The sequence below is a fragment of the Eutrigla gurnardus genome (assembly GCF_963514095.1).
Source record: "Eutrigla gurnardus genome assembly, chromosome: 22".
Classification (NCBI taxonomy): Eukaryota; Metazoa; Chordata; class Actinopteri; order Perciformes; family Triglidae; genus Eutrigla; species Eutrigla gurnardus.
This window is the reverse complement of record NC_139933.1, coordinates 16,461,010-16,488,939: the sequence shown is the minus strand read 5'-3', so window position 1 is coordinate 16,488,939 and position 27,930 is coordinate 16,461,010. Positions and strand designations below refer to the sequence as shown.

General features: G+C 45.3%; 2 protein-coding genes across 2 annotated transcripts in view; one reads left to right on the top strand and one right to left on the bottom strand.

Annotated features, from left to right (window-relative positions):
- Nucleotides 1–27,930, bottom strand: part of psmd11b (proteasome 26S subunit, non-ATPase 11b) — a 76,828-nt gene that overhangs the window by 18,150 nt on the left and 30,748 nt on the right. The window lies entirely within an intron of this gene.
- Nucleotides 1,429–24,787, top strand: wnt3 (wingless-type MMTV integration site family, member 3). Its single transcript, XM_084039740.1, has 4 exons — nucleotides 1,429–1,564; nucleotides 15,567–15,808; nucleotides 19,848–20,113; nucleotides 22,987–24,787. The coding sequence occupies exons 1-4, from the start codon at nucleotides 1,485–1,487 to the stop codon at nucleotides 23,464–23,466; spliced, it is 1,068 nt and encodes a 355-aa protein (XP_083895866.1). The 5' UTR covers nucleotides 1,429–1,484; the 3' UTR covers nucleotides 23,467–24,787.

Genomic DNA, 27,930 nt, shown 5'->3' with positions numbered 1-27,930 from the left:
GGCTTAAACAAATTCTAGCAGCAAACTGGTCGGTAGATTAAAAATAATCCTGATGTCAGAGAAACTTCAGAGCCTCACTTTTCTTAAAGTTAGCTCTATTAAGTGTAAACGTTACATGTGTTGTTCAGTGGTCACATCTTTGGTGGTCACCGTCTTTCTGTGACAGACAGACGTGAGAGACCAGATCGGTATCACTACAACCGGCTTTGTTTGATCTCTGCCGGGTATCTTGTTTGTATTCGTCCTGATCAGTTTCCTTTAGTGTGTGTGTGTGTGTGTGTGTGTGTGTGTGTGAGAGAGAATCAAATGCATGGTTACTTCAGGCTAAGTCCATCACAAGTGTCCCAACCTCCTCCTTCACTCTCTTGTCTGTCTCTCTCCCTCCCCGTCTCCCTCTCCTCTCCCCCCTGTCCCACGGCTGCTCGCCCCACAGCCCATCAGAATGACAATAGTATTGATGTAAAATGTGTCGCCTTTGGGCCGCTGAAGCATATAACCCCTGCATGCCTGGCCCAGCCACCACCACCACCGTTTATGGCTTTATTGTGTCCCCTTTTATGTCCTCCCCTGTTGGGGTGGGCGGACAACAATTTAGAAAATTCACTGTATATATCCCACGTGAGCGGAGACAGAGATTATGCATGTGTTGACGTGTGTGTGAATATCCGGATCAATTAGTCAGGGCACAACCCGAAAAAAATCAATGTGTCAACATGTGCGTGGGCCAGTGTTAACCCGAGTCTGGGGGGAAGAAGCTGGCCTGCATCCCTTCACCTTTTTTTTTCTAGTCTCTGATCACACATGAAACAAGTTGAGTAACAACTCTACCTTTTTTTTTTCATGTGTCCCTCCCCATACCACCCTCTCTCATTTCCCTCCCTCCCTCCCTCTTTTCACTCTTTCCTTTCTTTTCCACATTACCAGGGGGTGGCGTGTGATTGACAGATGGGAACGAATAATAATTTTTTTTTTCGTAACCTAAGGCCATCTTCTGTGATTGGCTTGCCAGCTGACATCTCCAAACCTCATTCCCCCCGCCTCTCCTCCACCCCCACCAACCCCCCCCCCCCCCCCCTTTAATATTGGGCCTGTGGATGAGGCATCCTGAGGGAGAAAAAAGTAGAGAGAGAGAGAGAAAAAGATATCTACCTTAGGGAAGAACCTCAGAGAGAGGGAGGGAAGGAGAGGACGGGTAGGAGCGTGTGTGCATGTGTGCAAGAGACACTTATTCTCTTAACTACTAGGAGACAGACACACTTTCCTGGCCCGACTCAAAGAAAAGGGGGGAAAACAGGAGGAAGATTTTTTTTTCTTCTTCTTCTTCTTCTTCTTCTCAATATCATTTTTTAACCTTCCCCTCATTCAACAATCAAGCTGCCCTAGAGCTTCTCTTCCTGGAAAACTCTTCTTCATTTTGCCCGCTGGAAGTTCTATGTATTGATCCACTTACCCTCCTCACACACTACTACAACAAGGCTTACCTCATGGATTTGTATTTGATTGGATATTTGATGTGTGTGTGGTTGTCCAGCTCACGGGTGCTTGGAGGCTATCCCATCTGGTGGTGAGTACAAATCCACAGTTTTCAGCATCAGACCCTACGAAGAGAGAGAGAGAGAGAGATAGAGAGAGAGAGAGAGAGACTTTTCGGTCAAATGATCATTTCTGAGAGGGCAGAGTGTACACTTTCAGTTGACTGCGTGGAAAAATGTTCTCCGGCCCAGTCAAAAGAATCTTAACCTCAAATACTAGTGTAACGGAAAAGGCTCGCCGTTCTTTTCCCCTCGAAAACTCAGGTCCATTTATCATATTGGTGTATGTTGTGATGCAAAGAGGATGAATTTTAAGCTTGGGAACCCCTTGGATGATTAAAACGTTTTTTCTTTTTTGGATTTATGGGAAAAAATCAGCGAGCGGTTGCTGTGTTGATATGAATTGTCATCAGCAGTGTAAGGACTTGCCAGGCATTTCCCCAACAACACTGTAAGTCAGTGAGATCGGTCATTATTACATAAATTGTGGACGGCACTTAAGCGTGATGACAACACTGATGAAACTCAACAAAGCCTCAAATAGGCTCCCCGTTTCTCCACTGTAATCAATTTCTTTCTTGAAATACAACCATATAATTGTAAGGAGTGCCTCAGGGATCATGACTTATAAGATCAGCGTCATTTTGTTTGCTATTGTGCGTCACAGTTTCGACATCCAGGCCGCTGGATCCCTCAAAAAAACATGCCGTGAATTGAATGTTGAATTGTTGTTTTTTTCACTAGATGCATGACATGGCGCTGAACACAAAAATCTTTGCCACTGACAAACTTGTTTACATTTTTTAAATTATTACAAATCTGCGGTCTGCCACGGGGCATCAGCTGTAATTAAATTAATCCTTTTTAAAACAGTTAAGCATATAATTTTGCTTTTCAATTGCGCCACAATTCAACCCCCCTCCACTACGGATTTGTCAGGAGACAATATGTTTAGGTGCCGCAGGGTTTTTATTCTTTGTTAAATTATCCCAGATCGCTTTTGGCACCGGCAACTGAAATTTAGAGGTTTATCTCATTACAAATTCAGCTACATGCAGCTGACCTCATAACTCCTGGTCTCTCCTTTTGTAACATAAAGCTTCTATTTTGAAGATATTTGCGTGGGCGTATGACAAAGCTCTTTTGGCTCACAACACAATACTTGTCAGAGCTACTGCACTTTTTAGTAGCCCGACTAGCATGTGGTCCCACCGCGGTGCCGTCCAAACCGCGAGCATCTTCTGGTTTCATTTACAGAACAGGCAGCTGCCAAGCACACAGGCCACAGGGCTGAAGTGTTAATGGCAAAGAGGACTTTACACCCACTCCTGGCTTCGGCGAGGACCGTCAGACGACAGTGACAAAGAGCCTGAGATTCGCTCCCTGTGTCAATTACCTGCAGCTGTGCTGTTCAAAAGGAGCTTACATGACACCGGTGTAATGTTCGAAACCTCGACAATGCGCACCACCTTTGATTTGGGTAACAAATTTTTGAAGTGTAGGCTGGGGGAACGGGTTACTGAGGGTGGGAAAAGATGAAAAGCGGAGCCGTAGCTCCAGGTGACTGGGCAGGTGCTGAGGAATGGGTGTCAAACAGCGCACATCAGTGGCATCACCCCGCGGTGTCCAACATGTCCAAAAGGGAGACAAAATGAGGTGGTGCGTCAAACGAGAGGGTGCCGAGTTTCAGCAAAGGGCCCAGGCAGGGCTCCTCTCGGCTCCTGTCTCAGGGGCGAGGACTTGGCCATAAATTCTCCAACCAAGGTGGGACGGGTTGCAGGGAAGAGCATTTTTGACTGCTTTATGCCTGGCAGCCTTTCCTTTTACAAGACGGGGTGTTGAAAACAAAACAGGGCATAAATAACTCCGGTGATATGCACATATGCATGGACGGAGATGAGGTGTAGTAGGAAGACAAACTTGATGAGGTGGGTTTGGAAAAGGCCAAACAAGAGCGGTAAATTGCCCCTTCTTGAAATGCAAGAATGTTGGGGGGGTGGGGAACAGCAGTTTTGTGTAACATGGCAAAAAACAAAGTTTGAAAGAATCCCTGACAGTTTAAAGCTTTGCTGCGATGCTACATACTACACAATCCACAAGTCCCACAGTGTCTCTGTCCAACTATCTAACAACGGCTCTCTGCGTGGTTTAAAAATGAAAAATAAATCATATCTGTTCTTGGACTTATTGCTCCTGATTCACCTTTTAACCTTTGATGAAATAATTAGCCAAGGACGTAATATTCTGTTCTTATTGAACGTTAAATTAAGAGTCACGGCTAGTTTTGCATTAAGCCCGTCGTGGCTCAACTCATCAGCTACTTTAAGCCGCTCTGTCAGCCAGCTGTGTGTTTGTGCTCCTTGCGTAAACAGCGGCGGTTGAAAGTGAATGATGACAGTCACTTTCAGCGAGGAATTACCTCGGCTGAATTAACTCCCGATAACAGCCGTCGAGCATCGGCGGTGATCACCGGTTTAACGCTGTCATGTCACAGCCAGAGGTGTTAAAATCCACTAACTGTTAATCCTCCGTTATAACTGAGGTTAAATCTGCATGAAAAAGAAGAGACATTGTACACTTTTTCTTTACAATTTAAAAATTGGGTTTAACATGAGGAAGTATAGAGGAAACGGAAGCTTTGTTCTCTTTGATGATCAGCATGCGCTGACACAGTCCTGATCAATCAGTCTTCAGTGAAATCAGTGAGCCTGGCGGGGCTGCACTCCGCTGCCACGCAGGTGGAACATTAACAGTCACAACTGCTTCATATTCTGCTACAAATGCAGGCATACGTTACATGTAACTATCATCAGAACAAAAAAACAAGAAATACTATTTCTTAACAGTGCAGAATAACAATTTAAAAAAGGTATTACACTTATAAATACCATTTAATTAGGCTCGGTGCATTTTTTAAAGCTCTCAGAGATTCAATTTGAACATCCTTTGCGGCATGAATAAGCCCTAAATACGGCTTCCTGACTAAAATTGCTGTTTGAAGGACTACTTGTAGAGGTATTGGGAACCACCGGGGGCCTCAATAACATCAGCAGCGTACCTCTTGAAAGGGCTCACGCCAGGCTATCTAGGTTTACCAAACTGCCCAGTCGACACACAGACCTTACCCAGTTCAACCTGAGCGGCTTAAATGGGGCTCTAGAGTTCATCTCTGGGTCTCAGGAATGTCATTATCTGTGACTGTGACTTCCCCCCCTGCCTCCAATCTTCAATCCAATCTTCAACCCCGAAAACCCCTACCAATGGCAAAGGGATCACTTAAATGATTCTTACTGCGGGAAAATCCTCCGTCTGCCGCCCTTGTGTGAAAAGATCAAGGATGTTCGGGTATTATTCTCAGCGGCGTGGTGGAAGGTAGAGAAAAGAGCAGGAAAGTCCAGAAGAATGTCATTCACAAGAAACTTCAGGGTTCCATTATGAATGGCCGAGGGCAGCCGTAGGGCCGGGGTCAAAGGCAATTTGGAGAGAAATGTCTCCGTGGAAAGTGACATCCACGAGGACAGAGGGGAAAAGTAAAATCTGAAAATTCAGCAGGATTCAGCTCTTAAAAGTAAGAGCTGAATCCTGAGCAGGTGTTTTTACCACTGCTGCGTTGTGGCAGGTGCATTATATGCAATATGTTATATTATGTATATGTACATATACATGTATATATATGTGTGTGTGTATACATGTGTGTGTGTATGTGTATGTATATATATATATAGCTAAAGGATATACCATCTATATTTTTCTATACTGTTTCTATAGCGATGTCTGAAAGAAAACACTGCCTGATGTTCATGTTTAGGCTTTACGTTCTGATCCCTGCATGTGGGAGCGAAGCCAAAGTGAACAGCTGTTTTGTTATCACAGAGAGGAAACTGTCTCAGACTCAGGCCGATCAAAACAATATTATAGAGCAGGCTAGGATCATCCCCCTGCACGGCTTCTTCACCTGAAGCGGACTGCAATACACAGAAATGCATTAACGGCGTTAAGATGAAGATAAAAGGCACAATTTCACTTTAAACCATTCAATATATATACCGTTTAAAAGTATATATAATATAATGAGAATGTACTTGATATATACAAATGTAGTCTTTGCCATGTGGTTATTTCATGAGGACGGTGTATAGAATTACCAGAAAACAAGGTTTATCGTGTATCGTTCAGAGATGTGAAAGTGCACTTGCACTGTCAGCGATTGTTACCTCCACATACCGAACCAACATGTTTCTTCACAAAACATACTTGCAAGACTGTCGTCACCCAACAAGCGCGTAGGATGACATTATCCAGTCAAACTGGAGCTTCAAAGGAGGCTGGTATTACAAAGCAGCGAGTTTTCTCGTCTTCAAACACTATCAAAGGCCGTGCAGCGCGCTCTCGTAGGAAATGACAAAGTCCCCCAGTGCACAGCTATTAGCTGCACTAAAACACAGGCCGGGCCAGTTCAAAGGGAAAACGGCAACGGCCAGAGGCACAGAGATCGTTAGGGTCACGTGCGGAGGCGCGCACACGCACAATATTTAAAGTCTTCATTACCTGGCTGATGTCACCTGCGTGGGTTGTTACAGGAGGTTAACTATTGGCAGAGAGCAGTTTCTCTGACATGCAGGTCAGCGACAGAGATCTGTGGCTCACACCTGTACAGCCTGTATTCAGTCAAAGCCCCGGGGTCGCTGACCAGGTCAAGCAAACGGCTAATCAGCACGCAGCGAAGGAAGGAAGAGAGGGCGTTCACTCAATGTCTCTCGGTAACCGCAGATAATGTCGGGAATAATTCCAAAGAAGTTGTCAGGTCAGAAAACTGGGGGGGGGGATTATGGTTAACATTATAGTCATGGTTATATATTAAATATTGAGATCAAGATTATTTACTGATTTTAGGGACAAAATATGTTTTTATTGCACTCTCATTTAAAAATACACAGAGCGCTGCTTTCACTTCCGTGTTGTGCTACATTCCCGCTAATGCATCAAAATAAAAGCCTCATGGTGCTTCTTCACCTGAATTTGGTGCTTTTTCGCAGACAGTACTATACAGTACATGTTGCCCTTCTGCGGGCGCAACTTATGGGAGAGTTTCTAACAACCGGCTGCTGCTGCAGAGCGGCACGCCGGCAGAGCGGCACGGCAGCGGTCGCACCCCGGTGGCTGGCTGTGTGTTGAGGAAGTGCATCATTTGATTTACAGAATCGTTTTCCGTGATGCCAATTTAACAGCTAATCATGTTGCATTTAATTGTGGGAAGCCAAAATTATGATCACAATCAAAATGTATCAATTGTGCATCCCTAGGTTCCTTTCTTTTTTTTGTTTTCTAATACTCTGGTGATTTCAGTACCGACACTGCGTTGATACCGCTTTTTCAAGACTTACATTTGAGAAATATAACACTATTTCTCCAAAATCTTTGTTCTTCATTTAACAAATGAAGCCAAAACAATGACCGGGTGAAAGAATATGTGAACATTAAGATTGAAGTTCTGTGCATTTCAGATTGCACCTGAAATGTATTGTTGTACAGCACCCAGCCCCCACCGAGGGATACAAAAGAACAACAGGGGAGGGGTTCAAACCGAACAAGGTAGTCATCACACCACAGGGTTTTTTTCCTTTCCAAAATTACCTAAGCATGCGAAAGTCAACAGCAATTAGGGTTTTTAACTACGTTTAAACACACAATGCTGTGGCTGAAATACACAGGAATTCCAAACATACGATGGAAGATTCCAGAGAATCCACTACGAGTTATGATTTGCATAGGATCCATTCGCTGCTGACAATGCCAACAAGCCGCCGCTAATGAGCGGTGCCAGGGAACTATGCATCGTTTGAAGCGGCGGTTAAAGCTCCGTCCATTCGAGACAACAGATCGTCCACCTGCAGACAGGCTTCCAGTCTTACGGGCGTCCGTACAAGCTACCGCTGCATCACATTCACCTTCTGACAAGGCAGGTTCACAAGTTTACACCTCGTTCTGCTTCCCTCCTCACATCTCTCATACTTGTGACTGCAGGGGCTCCTTGTCCCAACTCCACACTCTCTGCAGCAGTCTGCGGCGAGGGGGAAAGGAGGGGAGGCAAAGAGGAGGTAGAAAGAGAGAACAGGTTGGAACATTTTTCAGGGGTCCTGTCATTTTTTATCTGATCAGCCAGGAGCTGTTGGACTACAAATCAAAAGTGTGCCAAAGAAAAGGGAGAAGACAACAAAACACAGACAGGAGATTTGCATTCCAGCCTCCACCAGGAAAAGTCCCATCCTCGGGCAAAGCCGACAACTTTCCTTGGCCCACTTACCTCTCTTTCGACTGTCTTTTATCTCTCCGCGGACTCGACTTGTGGGATTTATGAATACAATTCTGGTGGCGATGTTTTCAACGCACGTCTCTCGACTGCTCTGCCAGGGCCTCATTTAGCAGCACAATGTCCTCCAGGCAAATCTGACAAGTTGAGCTGCGGCGTCAACATATAGAGGTAAATTAGAGGTAGATTAGAGTTTAATGCAAACAATATGCTCGCAGTCTGTTACTGCCGGAGCCTTTTTCGGGAGCCAGGCTCTCACAGAGGAGGTGACAGAACACACTCGGGACTTGGCGCTCCAGGCACAAACTCTGGCATAAGCTAACATTATTAACTTTGCTTTAATTAAATAAGTTAACTTGTTCAGACATGGCTAAGAAGGACTAGCACCCATTGTCAATAATGGCAAATGCTTCGGAATGTTGTAGCTTTTTATGAAATCTGACGCCAGAAACAAATCTGTTACTTAAGGAGACATATCGTGCTCGTTTTCACGTCCATACTTGTGTTTGGGGTTTCTCCTAGAACATGTTTACACACTTTAATGTTCAGAAAACATTATTTTTATAATATACCTGTATTCATCTTTTTAAGCACCCCTCCTTCCCAAAAAGCCCCAGTGTGCTCTGATTGGTCAACGTGTTCCAGTCTTCACAGCGTCACTGCAGCCGAGGACTAACTGTGTGCGTGTTCACTGGACCCGAATATTCAAGTCTTTTTTCTTAGCCCCTCAGGATTACAAACACACCAAAACGTTAGAAAAATGCTTCTTATTTGATGACAAATTCAAATGAAAACAACTATGCATACTAAAATGAAAGACGCTAGTTGCAGCACTACGAGATCATCAGCCTTGGCATGAAGACGAGCAAAGACAGAAGCCTCTTCACCGTTGTTTATGTTGGAGGGTAACCCATGTAACCTTGAGGCCTCCGCAGGCCGCATTACGCTCAGGATCATTCATACGGAGACAGCAGCCTCGTTTAGAAGGAGAGAGTCAGCAAAAGTCATTTTGAGGCACATCAGAGGCGTGTACTGTCCACGCGTGGCGTAAAAACAGCACTCGTTGACTCATCATGGCACAATTTTGTTTTAAAAACAACAGAATTTGAGGCAACGTCGTGGGCCCAAAAGGGCAAGCGCTCTAGTGTTTCATTCGCATGAAAAGAGGAAGGAAAATCAATTTCTTAGTGTATTTTACAACTTTTAGGACCTGGGGATTTACAAAGGGACTTTGCAAGTGTTCATACTGGGAAGTTGATTTACCTCAACAACAACAACAAAAAAGGCATCTAAAATGCTAAAATGAAAGAAATTAGATTTAAGATTTGATGATTGATTCATTACAGCATCAGAGCTGATGAAATCCTGGTGTCTTACTCATTGTGAAAGTCTTGAATTCCACACAAACAAGGTGCAGTTACTTGAATACATCATCAGCTCCTCTTCACCTGAGAGCGATCACCTGGACAGCGTCCCAACTTATGATGAAACACGTGTTTGCCCAGAATGAGCAATACGAATAAAGGCATCCACACCTTTGCATCAATTTAGCGATGACCTTGTTGTTAGTAACACAACTGCTCACCCTGCCTTCATGCATGGACGGAGGCTTCAATCAGTCCTTGAGCAAATGCCTCAGGAATAATGCATGGAGGGATGGATTGTGACAGGCTCCATTAAATACTTCCTGTTTCCTCTCGTTTTCACCCTAATACTTAGGTACAGGTTTGCTCAGAACTACAAACCACTCAAAACTTCAGTCAGAAACAATCTGAACATAAAAATGTCTTCATTTGTGCCTTTCTGACCAGTGATCAAGGCTGATCATTCCAGCTGAAACCAGCAGTGAAAACAAACAGAGCGCACATACTTTACTGCAGTATTTCCAATTTATGTTAATTAAAACTTCTAATATACTGTATTTTAGAAGAGAATATTGCCACTATATTTCTTTTAAACAGCTAAAGTTAAAGGTACTTTTGATAACTAGATGTCACACTTGCACTCCCCCTTCCATTGCATTCACGTCGTTGCACAACCTGCGTTCTCATGGTGGAGTGGAGTGACACTCAGACAGACTCAGTCATGTCAAGTGATGAATCTTTCGCGGTATGAATTCATTTTGCAACATGTCGCTATACATTTGGGTTACTTTGTGCATTGGTGAATGCCGCCCGCTTACCCTCAAACACCATTTTTCTGTTTTCTCCACACTAACTGGCAACCCCAAAGACTCTTGACCCCTGACTACGCAGAGATACCATGTGATACCAACGTGGTTATTCTATTGGCTCACAAGCCTTGCTAGAAGCCGCAGCCACACATCACATCTACACAGAAGTAAACAGAACATTCATTACAGACCGACAACATTTTTAAAAATGATTCATTCACAATCAAAAAGGTTTTTTCGCAAGAAGTGATACTTTGATTCTGCACCTTTCTAAAAGCTCTGTGGAGGTTTTTTTTTAAATTGTTGTAATTATTCATTTATGAAAAATGTTATCAATATGACCTTTAATTTCTATTATTAATTTGTTTATTCAGATTTTACACACAGAGCATGAAGTAACAACATACAAATACTTTGTTACTGTACATAACATACTGTATAAATCCTACATTACACTACATTAAAAACAGCCGGTAGAAATTTTGAGTACTTTTTCACTTTTACCTTAGTAAAGCAGTTGAATCTGTACTATTACTTTTACCAGAGTATTTTTTTAACACAAGTATCTGTACATCTACTCGAGTACAGGATGTACTTTTGACAACTCTACATTACGCACAAGTACGTTTACGAGTACAACAGGTACATTTAGCTAAGAAGTACTTTTACTTTAATAACATCTTAAATGGCGGACGTAATAAAGGTAGTTTTCGCTGACTTACTTACTTACTAAACAAGAGGGGATGAGAAAACAAAGTCGTATTGGACGTCACTTGTTACTTTTACGTTAACGACCGAGGTGCGCGAGCGCATTGAGGAGTAGGACAACGACGTAACGACTTTACACTGAAAACGCGAAGCTAACGCTAACATTAGCTAGCTCTACTTCCGTTTTGCTTAAGGCTAATTACACAAGTACAACACTAAAAAATTAATCAGCAGGTCGTTTGAGAACACTTACCAGTTTTTTGAACACACGTCCAGATCCACCGAAGAGTTTTCTGACGATATCCAAATAGATAAATACATAAATAACACAGTTAGCAGCAGGAGAAGACAGTTAAAGCAAACCTTGTTTTCCACACTTTGACCAAAGATGGCAGCCGGAAGTGACATTTGGCTCCTCATTAGGTTTGTGCAATTATCAATATTTATTTTCACATTATATGAAAATATGAAATAATGGGAAATCACATGTACATTACTTATATATAGGCTACACATAATAATAATAATAATAATAATAATAATAATAATAATAATAATAATAATAATAATAATAATAATAATAATACATTTTAATAATAATAATAATAATAATACATTTTAATAATAATTTAAATGTATAATTTTGGAGAAGAGTAATTAGCAGTGTGAATTTATTGTAACCAAGTCAAGTTTATTTATATAGCACATTTCATATACATAGACACAATGCGCATCAATGCAAATGTCTCAAATGAGAACATGTAAAATGCATGGAATTATCCTCGTTTTGACCATCACAGCCCACTGAATCAATGTGATGTCTAAAGTTAGTTCAATATATATATATATATATATATATATATATATATATATATATGCCTAGACATTGTTTCAGTGTCTGCATTTTAAATTCTGTTTTTAAAATATGTTCTTAATCTGTTGCCTAATACATTTTAGTCTAGTTTAAGTGGGAGGTTTCAAGAGCCATGTTATGCTTGTGCCATATAAGCTACAGTATTCAAAATTCAAAATGTTTTACACAAATGTAAGGACCAGAATCCAAAACAGTGCAAAGGGCCTGCAGGAATACAATTCCTTATTTTACTCTCCTCACTTAAAGATGAGCAGCAACTCTGACAGGGTGTATTATTGAAGTTCACCTGATCATAATGACTTTTATCTGCACCCCCCTCCCTTTTTGTTTTATATACTTGTGCACGGACCCTAGTCATGAACTTCAAACTGTTTCTGTAGGCCATCAGGGTAAAAGCAGTGAGGTCAGGTGTCATGTTCGGCTCAACAGGTTCAGGGGGTCACCTGGTAATTTTTGTGCCTCTGGACATGGAAGGCTGCCACAAAGAAATCTCCCCAGTGCACAAACATGTGCTTCACACTGACCCCTGTAATGCAGGCCTCCCACAACAACAGCTGCAACATATTTCTGACAGTACAAGAGTCCTTGTTCAGAGACAAAATTGAAAATAAAAAAGCTGCCACTGCACTTTTCTAATGCATTGGGAGTGGTTGAGTCCAAAGTTTTTGTTGACAGCATTATAGTCTTGATTGCTTGAATTTCCACTCTTCAGTGAGGTGTGTGGTGGAATCCCTTTGTTTCCTCTGCTTCATTTCTGTGGTTTCCAGCGGCCCGTCATACTTTCACATCAGCCCAGTTTAGATACTGAGAAAACCCCCAACCAAGCCGTAAACCCCCCCAGGCCAGCAGAGGCCCCATAGGGACCTGCCTGGGCATGCACCTGCCAAACCCTGCCGCTCGCTGCTGCTCTGCTGCCTGTCTCGTCCCCTGCAGCAGATTCCCCCGGCATTCTGCGTCTGTGGAGGTCTCTGCGTCTGCTGCTCCCTCACTCGGTTGAGACACGTTGCTCGTGGCTTCCGAGAAGTGAGCGCAAAGCAGGCAGGATCAGCGTGGCTCACATGTGGCCCGCATGCATGCGTCTGTTTGCACGATACGCCTCATAACCCCTCAGGGTTAAGACTCTCATTAGCACCTAGCCAAAAAGATATCCCTTTCATCTCATCTGTCCATGTGGATCAAGTGAGGCACGTCCTTTGCAAACAAAGACAAATAGGCTGGTAGATCCACAGCCTGTAGTCTAAACATGCTATGTCCACCACAAAGTCCCATGCGGTTAGCTAATTGATTCCATCAGTAAACCCAACTTCACTAGCTAAGCCAGTATGTCAGAGTGGTGGGCAAGCGGTTCAGCTGTCCCGAATAGAACCTGAAATGTAACGGGTTGGTACGGCAGTCTAAGTGCAGAGGTATTTCTCTCTCCTTTGAGTTAACTGACTGATGTTGTTGCGAAGCGTGTGACATCAGGGTTCAAGCTGAAAGCGCGTGCAGGGCATCACCCACTCTGGTCCATCCCATGACTGAGAGATTAATGGGCAGTAACCAAGCTTAGCAGACAGTGTAATTAAGGCCCTTAGTCACTCAGTCACCAGACGGAGTGAAGTCAGCAACACTTGAACTCTGTGATGTTGGTGGGATCGGGACTGGCCGATGAGCTAATGTGGCCGCCTCCGCTTCGGTAAACTTGAGACAAGAACATGAATGAGATTGATGAGTGCTATCAAATTACGGCATGGGAACATCAAATTGGGCAAAAGAGCATGTTCAAGTTTGAATTATTGACTTGGATATGAGACTTATTTTTTCCTTGTGCGTGGCAGCGTTTGGAGAGTTTTCAAATAGTTTATTTAACTGCGCTGCCCCTGGAGGAGCTGCAATCAGACGGGGTTTACATGCTGAAACATAAGAATTGTTTGTTGTGCGCTGGTGTCAGCCGGGAAGCCAACAACACAAGTGGCTTATGGCTGATTATGTGATCATCGTATATTCCATTACACCAGCTGTGAAAGCACAACAGCTCAGCCTCATGTCTCGGTGTGTAAGCTCCTCTGGCAAAAGCTTGATACCTGGGAGCTTGCTGTAACAATTCCCACCTGAGATTCAAAGCCGTGTTGGGGAGGGGAGGAGGGCGTCGGTGAGGTGGGGGCAGGGTTTTGGTGGTAACCATACGTAGAGGGGTGGGGTGGGGCACTGCGCCGCACTCATCTGTCAGAGTCAGCGGCTGCTATGATTGGGTTGCGCCCCGCGGGGGTCCTGAGGTCATCATCAGTGGCGCTCTGATCTGGTCAGTGTTGTTCAATTGTTCCCCCGTGATGCTCTAGTGGCCTCCAGCGCCACGTTGTCCTCCGGGACTCCGGCCCAGTGCTCGACTCTCCGCACATCTCCACGTTCCTAACCCCACAAACGCCCAAATCAACAGAAACATGTACGTCTCTTGCATGTATGACCCAATATAAGTAAACATTTGAGTCCGACATGCTACAGTAAATCCATGACCCTCTGGGAGAAACCGTACGGTTTTTGTTTGAGCTTGTCATCACAAAAAGCATGTTAAAACACGGGCACGGCAAACATGTTTTCTCTCTCTCTCACACTTTTATTTCAAGAGAAATAGAAAGCAATTAAAATTAATGACCTGAATGAAACTATAATGGTTTCTGGCATCGCGGGCTGATCTTGGCTGTCTCGTGGTGGTGATTAATCCCTGCACAGGCACATCTGAACGATCCTCCTGGGAAGGCGCGCATCCTCAGATATGTGCCGTGTTCGTCCGTCGCCGACGAGCTCGGCCGCAAACGTTGTCATTCTTATCAAAATCAGCTACAGAGGAAAACCGCGAAGGCAGGTGTTTTCATATGATCTGAAACTGGATGAGGGGGCTTTTCCCAGGTAGACAGGTTCTTATCTGTTCGATCAGCAGAGCTGTGTATGCTAACAAATGGAAACACTTCAGCAGTTTAAAGCCAGCACTAATAGCTTGTATCCCTGCCCTGAAGTGGGCCCAAGAACAGCCCAACCCACTTTCCCGATGGAAAAGAAAGAGCCACGCTGAACAGGAGCTCTTGGTATAAATGACATGAAACAGATACATTATAAAACACCCCCGCATGAATCACCGCTTACAGTTAAACCCGAGATCAATGAACGCCTAAGCGATCTCCTCTCCTTCCTCTTGGAGGCCTCCCTGGCAGCTCACCATCGTTGCTACTGATGGGTTCAGGGAGGGCACAGACTTAAACTGGGAGGCAGGCGTCCCATGAAATTGGGTATCATTTGCTGACGCCAACGCACAATACTTTTTACGACACCTTTCGTTTGGAAGGCATTTTCTACCACAAAACCTTTTAGATAATTTCGCAAACGAAGCCAAAAATTCCCAAATCATCAAACTGTAGAAATTGGGAACGATCTGGCCAAAGAACAGTCAGACCCTTGGGATGAATAAAGTTGATCTCATGTTGTAAGTTATTACTAATCTGTCGAGACTACTTAACAGTTCTTTAGTCCGTCTTTCTTTAGCCGGTACCAAAAAAGTATTGAGGTTCAGTCAATATGAACCCTTAAAAAACATCGGTGGGACCAAATCAAGTCTTTAACACGTCAGAAAATATTCTTGGTATAATTTTCTTTTAGTTCTTGTTATTTCTTCATGTTTCTCTCCTGCAACTTGGATGTTGTCTTAACAAACCTGGGGCATTAAGAGTCGATGACTAGTGTTAACGTCAGTTGATTCGGGTAAAAGGAAATTAACATTTTTAATATAGGAAGACGGTATTCATTGAAGTGATTTTGTCTCGTGATGCAAAACAAGCAACAAATAAGAAATGGGCTTGGAAAAAAGTTTCAGTTTCAGCTCGTTAGCTGTTTGGTTGTGGTGATAAACCTCTTTTTGAGCATGTTGCAGCTCTTTGTATTCCCAGTTCTGAACAGGCGTCCGGCATGATGCAGCTCTCCCTCTCTGTGTGTCCACAGGTCCCTGGCCCTCGGGCAGCAGTACTCGTCCCTGGGCTCCCAACCCATCCTGTGCGGCTCCATCCCCGGCCTGGTGCCCAAGCAGCTGCGCTTCTGTCGCAACTACATAGAGATCATGCCCAGCGTCGCAGAAGGGGTCAAGCTGGGGATCCAGGAGTGCCAGCACCAGTTCAGGGGTCGGCGGTGGAACTGTACCACCATCAAGGACAACTTGGCCATCTTCGGCCCCGTGCTGGATAAAGGTAAATGAATGAATTTGCTGTGTTGATCAAAGGATCTGCTAACTTCTAAAAGTAAAAACTATGGCTGAGCCTACTGCAAGCCGTTACAAAACGTACACCCTAAGGCTCAGTGCTGCCTGTTCTCTGGGCTTCTGCTGACAAACGCCTAACGAGGGCAATTACAATAATATACACCTTTCCTGGCTGCAGTGAGAAATGAGCGCAGGTACAAGCTCTGACACATTATTCAACCTCCATCCATCTTTACCTTCAGCCTCGCATTCGACTTCAGACTCGACTGGGACTTCTGTTCGGTTTTCTCCCCGGACCGTGTTTACACTGTCACACATGAAAGAGGGTCAGCGCGGTAAGAAAAATCTATCAAGGGAAAGACATCCATTGGGGTGCTTCACACGTTAGATATAACGGCGTCCTTTGAAACAATCCCACTAAAAAACCTGACGGTGGGGAACAAAAGGCACAGGTGTCCCGCTTTAAGGCCCCCGCGGTCCCTAATTATAAAAGGTAGAAGTTTATGTGTCGTGATTGGAAATGAATTACCCCGAGTGTCAGAGGGGAAGGAATCTGGGCAGGAATGGGCAGTGTGAGCAGTCCAAGCTCCTCAGTCAAATAAAAGGGAGAGGGGAGGCCAAATGAGATTACAGGCAATAGAAAAGGGCCGGGGGGCTCCGCTCAACCCCTACTGTGCATGAAGGCCGGTGCGCGCCTCACACAGTCCAGCTCCCACGGACGCCCCATTCACACGCCCTTTTGACTCTGTCATGAAAACAGGCTGAAAGGGGATCTCTCCCAACCTAGTCTGGGTGTGCACTTTGGGAAAGGGAAGCAGAGGAAGGAAGGGAAGGAAGGAAGGAAGGAAGGGAAGCTCACTTGGGAGCGATGAACGGAAAGTTTGATTTAGGGAAGAGAGAGCGACCAAGCACCAGTCCAGGCCACCTTATGCTGGCCATGGTGGCGCTGTCGGTGGGTGCCCGGAGGAAGTGGGGTGGTGGGTGGTGGTGTATGGGATTTCAGCTCAGGGTGTTGGCGGAGGGGTGGCTGGAGAGAGAGAGAGAGAGGTGGTGGGGGGGGGGGGGGGGGGGGGTGGCGGGTTAGGGAGTTTAGGGAATGCCAGCTCCGGGCAGAGCGGGGCTGTGGGGGCGCGAGTCGCTGGGCCCTTTGTGTGGATAATACAGTGTGACACAAGGGAAACAAAGGCGGATTGATGGGCCCAGCAGGTAGCAGAAGCAGCGCTAGCCATGGCTAACAGCCAGAGCTCCAGGGGCCCAGGGCTCACAGGCCCCTGTTGTGGAGGGCCCGGCTATGCCTTTGCCAGGTCGAGCAGGGATGCCCAACCTGAGGAGACAGTGTCATCCAATCATGTAAGGACGCACTGGGGATTTAGATCAAAACTTGCCCCCTTTTTATTAAACGAAACTACGAAAAAATACAGTTTCTCTAAACATGCAGTTAGTAATTCATTGTTTGAATATAATATATATATATATATATAGTTTCAGTTTGCATTGTCGCTTTTCAAGTATTTACTTTAAAAATATAGTTGAGATTTACAGTGTTTCAGCATCTGCGATTGTTTCACAATAAAATTTTAATTATTTGCATTATAAGCAATAATACAGTTAGAAACTGAGTATCTTTCAGAAACTGAATTTCAATCATTTAAGAATCGTTGTAACAGAGGATAATAATAATAATTAAGGCTAACAGAAAAAGGTATTTTTGTTTTGTAACTTCACTTGGAGACACTTTAAAGTTAGAAAAATATGACTAGCCTCCAGCCAAACATCAGTAAACTTTGTTTGTGGCTTGTAAACTTCAGTCTGATCAAGTCCCGAAAGTCTCCTTGGCAGCAGAATAGCTGAGGAATTTCTGGCTTTAGTTGCCACTGTGGTCTGCAAAATATCGGTTTAATTCGCCCGTCGTGTTTGTACAAATTTCAAAAACTCAGATCGGGGCAATTGTTGCGTATCAGAAACTCGAAGCCACCGAACGCCTCCGAGAAGTGGACGCCACCCCTTCGCTCCGCTAGCTGCTCCACAGCTAGCGGAGTGTAATGGGTGAGCCACGCTAAGTGTGCTGCGATTGTGAAACAATGGTGTCTGGTTACATAATAAGCTGTTGCCTTCAAAGGAGGCGTAACTCCATCCTTCGGAGCAAAAAAAAAAGAAAAAGAAACAGGCCCGACACACTGCTAGGTTTCACTAGAAGGCCCTGGGCTCCGAGCAGGGGACGGGTGAGGAGGTGGGGGGGGGGGGGGGGGGGGGGGTTGACAACATTCCTGAAACACTATCCAGATGCAAAGCAGCACACCTCAGGGATGACAAGAGGTCACTGAGATCCCACTGAGCGTTAGGCCCTCCTGACATAACCACAATGGGCTGATGTCACTGCAGGGACTCTGCTTTTTGCTCCTTCATGTGTCCTGTAGCATGTGCTTCCTCATCGCCCACAATCGTCTTACGGTAAATACGAGGGGTGGAACCGTACAGCGGTTCTTGTGTAAGGGTTCGGTATGTTTTCGGAAAACAGAGGAAATATATTTTTTGTTAGTTTACTTTGAAAATGATTGACACTCAAATAATGGCCAAAAAAAACCTTATAAATTACAAAAAGAAACCACAGACATGCCTGTTATGTAAATTCCAACTCCCCTCTGGTGATCCAAAAATACCTCCGACTGGGTAATTATCCATCACAGAACTCTGATTAAGCACTCCTGATTATTCCTGAGCTTGGCTGTAACTAAAATACACAATGTGAACGCACATTATAACATTGTTCAACCACTTCGCTGAAACCACAATTCGGGGTTGTCTACGATAGAGTGTGGTCAGACACACATAACGCTCTGTAGCATTAGCAATTACTTTGTGAATCTGCAGTGGGAGGAGCCTGTGAGGAGAAGGAGGAGCCTGTGAGGAGGGCATTTCTAGTTTTTCGTTGCATTAATCGACACATTCGGTTGACGTCATTGTGAATTAAATGTTTGATGTGTCTCCAGGGCAGGCTGCTCTCACTCAGCTTTCATACTAAAAAGTACGAAAAGCAAAGCACGATATTTTCGTATGATTTCCTACGTATTACACAGAGCCGTAGTCACGTAAACGATGCGCTTTATGCTGGTAGTTAGAGACCATCAGACCTAAACCTGACCAGGTTGTGGTAGAGGGGGTTAGCTGGCAACTTCAAGATCGTTGGTTCGATTCCAGGCTCCTCCAATTCTAACCCTAACCTTAAGTTTTACCCTAACCCTAACCAACAAACGAAAGATCGTATACATTCACTGACGGATTAATATGAGAACAAAATGCATGTTTTTCGCTAGGAATGTCATCAAAATGTACTTTAATGCCGAAACAGCTTTAAAATGCTGCATTATGCTGCATTTTCCATTATGAATGAAAGGAATGGAAGCCATTTTTCACTGCAGGGAATCGCGCAAATTGATATTTGTAGGATAAAACACGGAAAAATTGCGGATGCGCACTGGTGTCATTTTGAAATTCGTAGGATAATACACGAAAAAATTGTACATAACTTTTCGTACGTTTCCATACGAAAATTCTTGAAAATACGTTGTCCAGGGATGTACCCGACTTCGGTTTAGTAATGTCAGACACAAAAATCGGGATCCATTGAGCTAACCAGGCTAAACCAACTAGCATGCTACAGCTAAATACAACTGGTGCGCTGCCAAAACTTTCCTTTCGCAATCCAGAATTTCTTTTCTGTGTGTGTGAGTAGAAACAAATCGCCAAATTTCCAGTACAAATCAGGTATCCCCTCCATGGTAAATACAGTGAATCATGTATTGTATATATTGTAAAATATAAATGTTTTTCACCATGGCGGTCCATCAATGTGCCTTCTCAAAGATGAAATGCTGTGTTAAAAGGTTGTTGCCTGGAGGTTTCCCTTTCAGGACTTCTGTCTGGATGTTGGCGGCGGTAAAGACCGCCTCATCCAGCACAACATTGACACTCACCCTCTCTTATTTCTCTCTCTCTTTCTGCCTGCCTTCCCCCGTCATTTCTCACAGCAACCAGAGAGTCTGCGTTCGTTCACGCCATCGCTTCAGCAGGCGTGGCGTTCGCGGTGACGCGCTCCTGCGCCGAGGGCACGTCCACCATGTGCGGCTGCGACTCCCACCACAAGGGCCCCCCCGGGGAGGGCTGGAAGTGGGGCGGCTGCAGCGAGGACGCGGAGTTCGGGGTGCTGGTGTCCAGGGAGTTCGCAGACGCCAGAGAGAACCGTCCGGACGCTCGCTCGGCGATGAACCGACACAACAACGAGGCGGGACGCACGGTAAAAAGACACAAGGAATAAATATGCTTTGTTAGGGTTGCGTATTCCATATTAATATAAACTACACTGCAGAAGGTGAACATTACACTTGTGAGTTATTGTTTCAACATCCTGTGCCATTGTCTGCTGCTACAACAGCCTCCAATCATCTGGGAAGGCTTTGCGGCGGCTTTTCCTGGAGGGCCTTTCTGCAGGAAGTAGTTCCCGTTCAGCCACGAGAGCATCTGTGAGGTCCAGTAGTGATGATGGTGATCAGATCTGGAACTAGGGCTTTTTTACCAACTAACACTCTTTGGATTTTGTCAACTAATTGATAGTCGATATAAGAGACCCATCTGTAAAACTGGTTAGCGAGGTAGCTTTTCCTTCTCTGAAATGGCGGTGAGGCGGAGAGACGCTGCTCGGCTACCAGTGCAGCATTAAACAATGATTGAATTAGCTAGCTAGCTAACTGGCCACCAGTAGCTAGCTTGGTAATTCCACTGATTTAATGTTGCACTTGTTAGAGAAAATGAATTTGAATGAATATAGAATTTCCACAATTCCTGAAAAAAGGAAGTGGACAGGGAAGTCCACACACTTTTGGCGGGATAGTGCAACAAATTGATTACCCCAAGCAAACTGATCAGCAGTGGTTTGAGGGACGACAGGATTTCACATCATTCATTAGATGTACAGGGGAAACTGAGACGCAGTAAAGGATCTGTCTGTCGGGCGGAGGGAGGGGATTTATCAGGAAACATTACGGTTTGGGATTACTTATTGTTCATGTGACGGGCAGGGATTTTGGTATTTGACTTGTCCGCACATTGCTGAGTTTCCATCCCCCCCCCCCAAAAAAAAGAAAGCACTTGACTTTGAATGACTGGTTAATTACTCATCTAAGCAACACACCTTGCCTTTCATGCCTTGCGTCCCAATGAAAAAAAAATCCCCTGACAGTCAAATAACCTGAGTGAGTCGAGGGGGGAGAAGGAAATCAACTGACTTAAAACATCACCGTGCTGCTGTCACCGCTCGGGAGAAGAAATAGGCTCCGCGGCGGCTCGCTGAGGGGCAAATGGAGGGACCACACGGCAATAAGACGGCCCTTTGATGTAAGCACACGGGAGCAGCCGGGGAGACCACAGGAGCTAAAGTGAACAGCAGTCCTGTCAGGAGCCTCCTTCCCCTCTCCACCTGGCCCTCTCACGCTCCATTATTTAGCCCCGGGGCCTCTGGGACTTGATGTTGGCATGACAAGCTCACAGAGTGATGTCACTAGTCCCCCCACCCCCTCAACTACCTCTACCACTACCACCCCCAATCTCCCCTTCCTCAGCCACCTGCCTTCCGCCCCGGCTTGGGGGATTTCTGCAGCTAAATATAGCTGTTGAATTAAAAGCACAACAAAATCAAAACACAAAGGTAAAACAAGCCCCGCGGCAGCACACTCACGATGTGAGCCAGCGACTTCAGAGGGAGTCGGCAGCAGCAGCGGAGCTTCTGTACTTCACAGCTGCATGACACTTAAATAAATTGCAGCCAGTGGCGTATTGTTTTTCTTGGCCCGCCCCGCGACTCTTCAGTGGTTTTGTTAGCCTGCATTACTTAATTTCCTGTAAATTTCTGACCATAAAATTCCAACAGATCTTGTTTGGTGGCGGCTGACTTCCTCGCCCCACGATCACCGAGTCGAATTATGACCAGCGCAGTTTAGTTTATTTCCCTTGGAATCCTCGACCCCCACCCCCCAAAAAAAGAAATCTACCTTTTTAAAGTATCAAATTCTCAATGCCTTAGGCCTGGAAAGGTGGCTCTGAGAAGTTTGCAGCCTCCCCGGAGGATCGCGGGCGTAGTCGGCTTGAATTTGCAGCCTTAAAGTGGATTCCAGTGGCAACTGAGAGACACGGCAAACAAATGTCAAAACGTCCATAGAAACTTCTCACCACCTCGCGGCTCCGAAGCGCTGCCAAAAGAAGTGCATTTAGGGATTTCTTGACGATGGGAAAACAGCTCGGGGCACACTCAACATATGGATCAACTGCGGAAAAGTGGTCTATGCATTTAGAAAGTTTCTATTCTTTATCTTTGTGTCATGAGTCTGGATTGCCCTTTCAAATCTGTTGTAACTGTAGTGAATCCAAGCTGACGAAGCCTTTCAAAGCCCACAGGCAGCGACTCTTTACCCTGTAATGTTATATTTTAGTGGAGCGTTGCTTTAAGGGATCAGGAAAGTGGGTCATGAACGCTTACATGTTTGATTGCCATATAACTTTCCTAGTTGTACATGCTTTTTCTTTCAACTGGGCTTGAAAGCGAGTCAACTTTAGAACCGATATAGACCCTTTCACAGCCAATGTCCTCAAAAATATGCATGTATGCATGTTGGCAACGGAAATTACGGGGTTTTTTTTGTTGCCCCTGCTATCCAGCTGAAATAAAACCGTTACCAACATCAAAATGTCTGGTTGTTGGGTGTTCGGCAAGTTTCTACAGAGTTCAGACAGGATCACAGCCCATTTCAGACCAACCAGGTGTTTCAAGTTAAAGCGTGACTGTGTTAACTGGTGAATTTCTGCCAAATGTGCCTGTGATTGCTCGTAGTAACTTACGTAAATGGTTGGCGTGGATAATAATCACAGTTTAGAGATGCTATTACGAGGACACCTACATGTTCTGTTGCTGTCTGATGGCGTTTTCTAACAGATGCTGTTCATTTCAACTGAACCACTACAAAATGGTTTTCCTTGGGTTCATACCGCTGTAGTAAACCAGCTGATGTGTCTCTTGCTATTCACAGTGAATACAGCTCATTTAAATTTACCAAGCACCTCTGGGTGATGTCACACACCTCTATAAAATGATCACAAGCGTGTCCTCTGTGTTTTCAGACCATCCTCGACCACATGCATCTGCGCTGTAAATGCCATGGCCTGTCAGGGAGCTGCGAGGTGAAGACGTGCTGGTGGGCGCAGCCGGACTTCCGCATGCTGGGCGACTACCTGAAGGACAAGTACGACAGCGCCTCCGAGATGGTGGTGGAGAAGCACCGCGAGTCGCGAGGCTGGGTGGAGACGCTGCGGGTCAAGTACAACTTCTTCAAGCACCCCACCGAGCGCGACCTGGTCTACTACGAGGGCTCGCCCAACTTCTGCGAGCCCAACCCGGAGACCGGCTCCTTCGGGACGCGCGACCGAGCCTGCAACGTGTCGTCGCACGGCATCGAGGGCTGCGACCTGCTGTGCTGCGGCCGCGGCCACAACACCCGGACTGAGAAGCGCAAAGAGAAGTGCCACTGCATCTTCCACTGGTGCTGCTACGTCAGCTGTCAGGAGTGCGTTCGCGTCTACGACGTCCACACGTGCAAGTGAGCCAGACACAAACGGACTGCTGGACTACCCCCCCACCACCTCCTGCACGACTTCCCCAGCTTCCCCCAGACACAGAGACATGTTCATCAGCACACTCAGGCCCTGACGGGTAATGGCACATCAGCTGTGGATACTTTTTTTTTTTGTAAAAACCCTTGAACCCGTCTTCTGAACCACTACACCCACTCCCATAATATCTGACGTCCTGCGTTGACCCGTCTGACCTTTATTCCGAGGTAGAGTTCGGTCTCATGGGAAGAAGCTACAGCTGTGCCACTTTTCCCCTGCAGCTTTGGACGCCTCCTCTCCCTTCCTCCCCCCTTGTCTTTATTTATTTCCCCCCTCCATGCCAACACGATGATTGTGGCATGTACAGTAACACTTTTTTTTTTTACCTGTGAGATTAATGCAGTAAAAACGAAAAACAAAAAAAAAAACAACTTTCTTTGCTTTTGAATAAATAAAAAAAAGCATCTTCTAACTAACACCTCACTCCTCCGGCCGGTCTGGCTGGTTTACCTTTTTGTTTTGTTTTGTTAAAAACTAAACCAACCTCTACACCGTCACTCAGCCGTAAGTGATACTGAACGCGTTGGCAAGCCCCCCAGGAAACCATCACTTTGTAACTACTGAACTGAACAGGTGTTGGAAGTGCCGCAAGTCCTGTCTTTTAAACTACTGAGCTGATGAAATCCTCGGTGTCGCTGCCCTCCTCGCTGACTGACAGTCAGACCTGGAAGATATATATGCTACAGTCTGATTTTATAGCCCTGCATTTCTGAAATATTACCATTGGGCTGGGACTGGAGGTATGCAGCATGTGTGCGAACAAGCATGCTTCATTCCGCCAGCGACCGCTCACATGTATACGTATGCACTATTCAGTTACTCCGGGTGGGAAAAAACATGTGAGCATTGTTTAACGTGAGAAAAAAGTCTTTGCCATCGCAAGCTAGTGGCTGTCGTGAACGACGACTCTCGTTCCTGCATTCGGGTTGCGATCGCCCCCGCAAACTTACGATTTCCATGCGTGCGATGCAAGGCGGTCGTGTAATTACTCGATCGGAGGATGAAAACATTCATGCATCAGAGTCGAGCTTCAGCATGCTTAAAATATTTGTATCTAACTCGCTCATCGGGTCCATCATTCTGTAAAAAAAAAAAAAAAAAAGGAAAAGCAAAAGGGGGACATGTGACGACATGTGGAACCAGAATGGGTTCTGATTGGCTTTCACCCCCCACTTCCTTCTCACCATGTGTTCTACTCAGTTGGACGGTGGAGGTGTTCAAGAAGCCTCGTCAACCCCCCCCCCCCCCCCCCCCCCCCAAAAAAAAAAACACACTGTAATTTACTCACAATATTATTCATTTTCTCAGAGGATGATATGGATGTTGGCCCAGTCCCCTTTTTAATTTTCCAATTATTGAGGTTACAGATGTGATTTATTTTAGGGGGGTGGACAGAAAGGAGGCTGGGAAATGATTTGTGTGTATGCAAGACGTGTATGTGTGTGTCTGTCTGTCTGTCTGCATGACGGCTTCCAGTGACAGACAGACGCGAATGAAAAACGTATGGATGGATGATGGGTGGATGGATGGATGGATGGATGTGGGTGGATGGATGGATGGCTGGATGGTGGGTGGATGGATGGATGGATGGATGGATGTGGGTGGATGGATGGATGGATGGATGGATGGATGGATGGATGATGGGTGGATGATGGGTGGGTGGATGATGGATGGATGATGGGTGGATGGATGATGGATGGATGATGGATGATGGGTGGATGATGAATGGATGGATGATGGGTGGGTGGATGGATGGATGGATGGATGATGGGTGGATGGATGGGTGGATGGATGATGGATGGAGGATGGGTGGATGATGAATGGATGGATGATGGGTGGGTGGATGGATGGATGGATGGATGGATGATGGGTGGATGGATGGATGTGGGTGGATGGATGATGGCTGGATGGTGGGTGGATGGATGGATGGATGGATGGATGTGGGTGGATGATGGATGGATGGATGGATGGATGTGGGTGGATGGATGGATGATGGGTGGATGATGGATGGATGATGAATGGATGGATGGAGGATGGGTGGATGATGAATGGATGGATGATGGGTGGGTGGATGGATGATGGGTGGATGATGGATGGATGATGAATGGATGGATGGAGGATGGGTGGATGATGAATGGATGGATGATGGGTGGGTGGATGGATGGATGGATGGATGGATGATGGGTGGATGGATGGATGGATGGATGATGGGTGGGTGGATGGATGGATGGATGGATGATGGGTGGATGGATGGATGTGGGTGGATGGATGATGGCTGGATGGTGGGTGGATGGAGGATGGGTGGATGATGAATGGATGGATGATGGATGGATGGATGTGGGTGGATGATGGATGGATGGATGGATGGATGGATGGATGTGGGTGGATGGATGGATGATGGGTGGATGATGGATGGATGATGAATGGATGGATGGAGGATGGGTGGATGATGAATGGATGGATGATGGGTGGGTGGATGGATGATGGGTGGATGATGGATGGATGATGAATGGATGGATGATGGGTGGATGGATGATGGATGGATGATGGGTGGATGATGAATGGGTGGATGATGGGTGGATGGATGATGGATGGATGATGAATGGGTGGATGATGGGTGGATGGATGATGGATGGATGATGGGTGGATGGATGGATGGATGATGGGTGGATGATGGGTGGATGGATGATGGGTGGATGGATAATGGATGGATGGATGATGGGTGGATGATGGGTGGATGATGGGTGGATGGATGATGGATGGATGATGAGTGGATGATGGGTGGATGGATGATGGATGGATGATGGGTGGATGGATGGATGATGGGTGGATGATGGATGGATGATGGGTGGATGATGATGGGTGGATGGATGATGGATGGATGATGGGTGGATGGATGATGGGTGGATGGATGATGGGTGGATGGATGATGGGTGGATGGATGATGGGTGTATGATGGGTGGATGGATGATGGATGGATGATGGGTGGATGGATGGATGGGTGGATGGATGGATGATGGGTGGATGATGGATGGATGATGGGTGGATGGATGATGGATGGATGATGAGTGGATGATGATGGGTGGATGGATGATGGATGGATGATGGATGGATGATGGATGGATGGATGGCTGACTCGTGGACCAAACTGAGAAGGTTTCCACACACGTTCCCTCCTGCTTCCCATTGATTACATCAACAAACAAACCCCCCCATCGTGTTCAGGCTGTCTCCTCTGTGTGACGTAGCTTAGCATCCGTGTCATCCTCCTACCTGGGCCCGCCTTTCTGTGTTCAGCCCCCCCCTCCACTTCCTCCCGCTATATCCAAAGTTTTGTACAAAATGTTTTAAAAGTGAATAATTCCCTTTTTATTTTATAATCGTAAATGTTATGTTTTTATAAATATTATTTATTATACGATGTATATATCTGTATGACTGAACTAAGATTATATATTTGAAGAACAAAACTGTCTCGTGCTTTTTTTTTGCTTTGTAGCCACACGGTCCACACTGGTGTGAAGGTGGTTTATCACATTATTAGACATGAATCACTTCTGTAGTCGCTTCACATACATTCATGTCACCATGAGGCGCTCACAGAAAACACATCGCCTTCCTCTTTGCCACAGAGATCATTGTTGTTTCATATCAAATATTAATGACACATGAATGTTCCTTCATCACAATTAACACACTATTCATTTCCCCCGTGTGGATTAATACACCACTGAAAATAGTCCCCCGCAAAATCCCTGCTTGATTTAAAAACTACAGCAATCTGCTGTTTTAGTTATATATAGAAACTATAAATACATAGTGAGACTGAGACAAACACATTGCTCTTTCTGTGGGATGCGTTACCATAAGAAAAATAAAGAATAACACCAGCATTTTCCAGTAAAATGGCTGTCATACATGTTAGCATAAAGGATGGATTATGATTAAATAATTGGGTGTTAAGCGATGAGATGATCCAGATGAGGTGACACAATCACAAAAAACATGTAGAAATAATGAATAAAAGTTAAACTGAGCTCTGGTTTGGTTTTTATTTCATTTCACTTGTAGATTAAAAAGATAAAAACAAAAGTGAAGACCACATATTGTAGCAACAGAATCAGCTCATGTTACTGAAACTGGAAAAGAAAATATTTGGACTACTTTGGGTGGACAAGGCTGATGACTGGAGAAGGCTGCACTGATGGATTCCTCTGCAGAAGCTTCACTAAACGGTGTTTGAGCTGCTGTCACTGATGATGCGAATGTCTGCGTAGGTTCGTTTTAATACGAGACGTCAATCATAGCTATAAAGACACGTCCTCATGAATTCAAACGTGCCAAAATAAGAAGATCACTCGATAGTGAACTGGTGGTGGATTGGCACGACGGGTT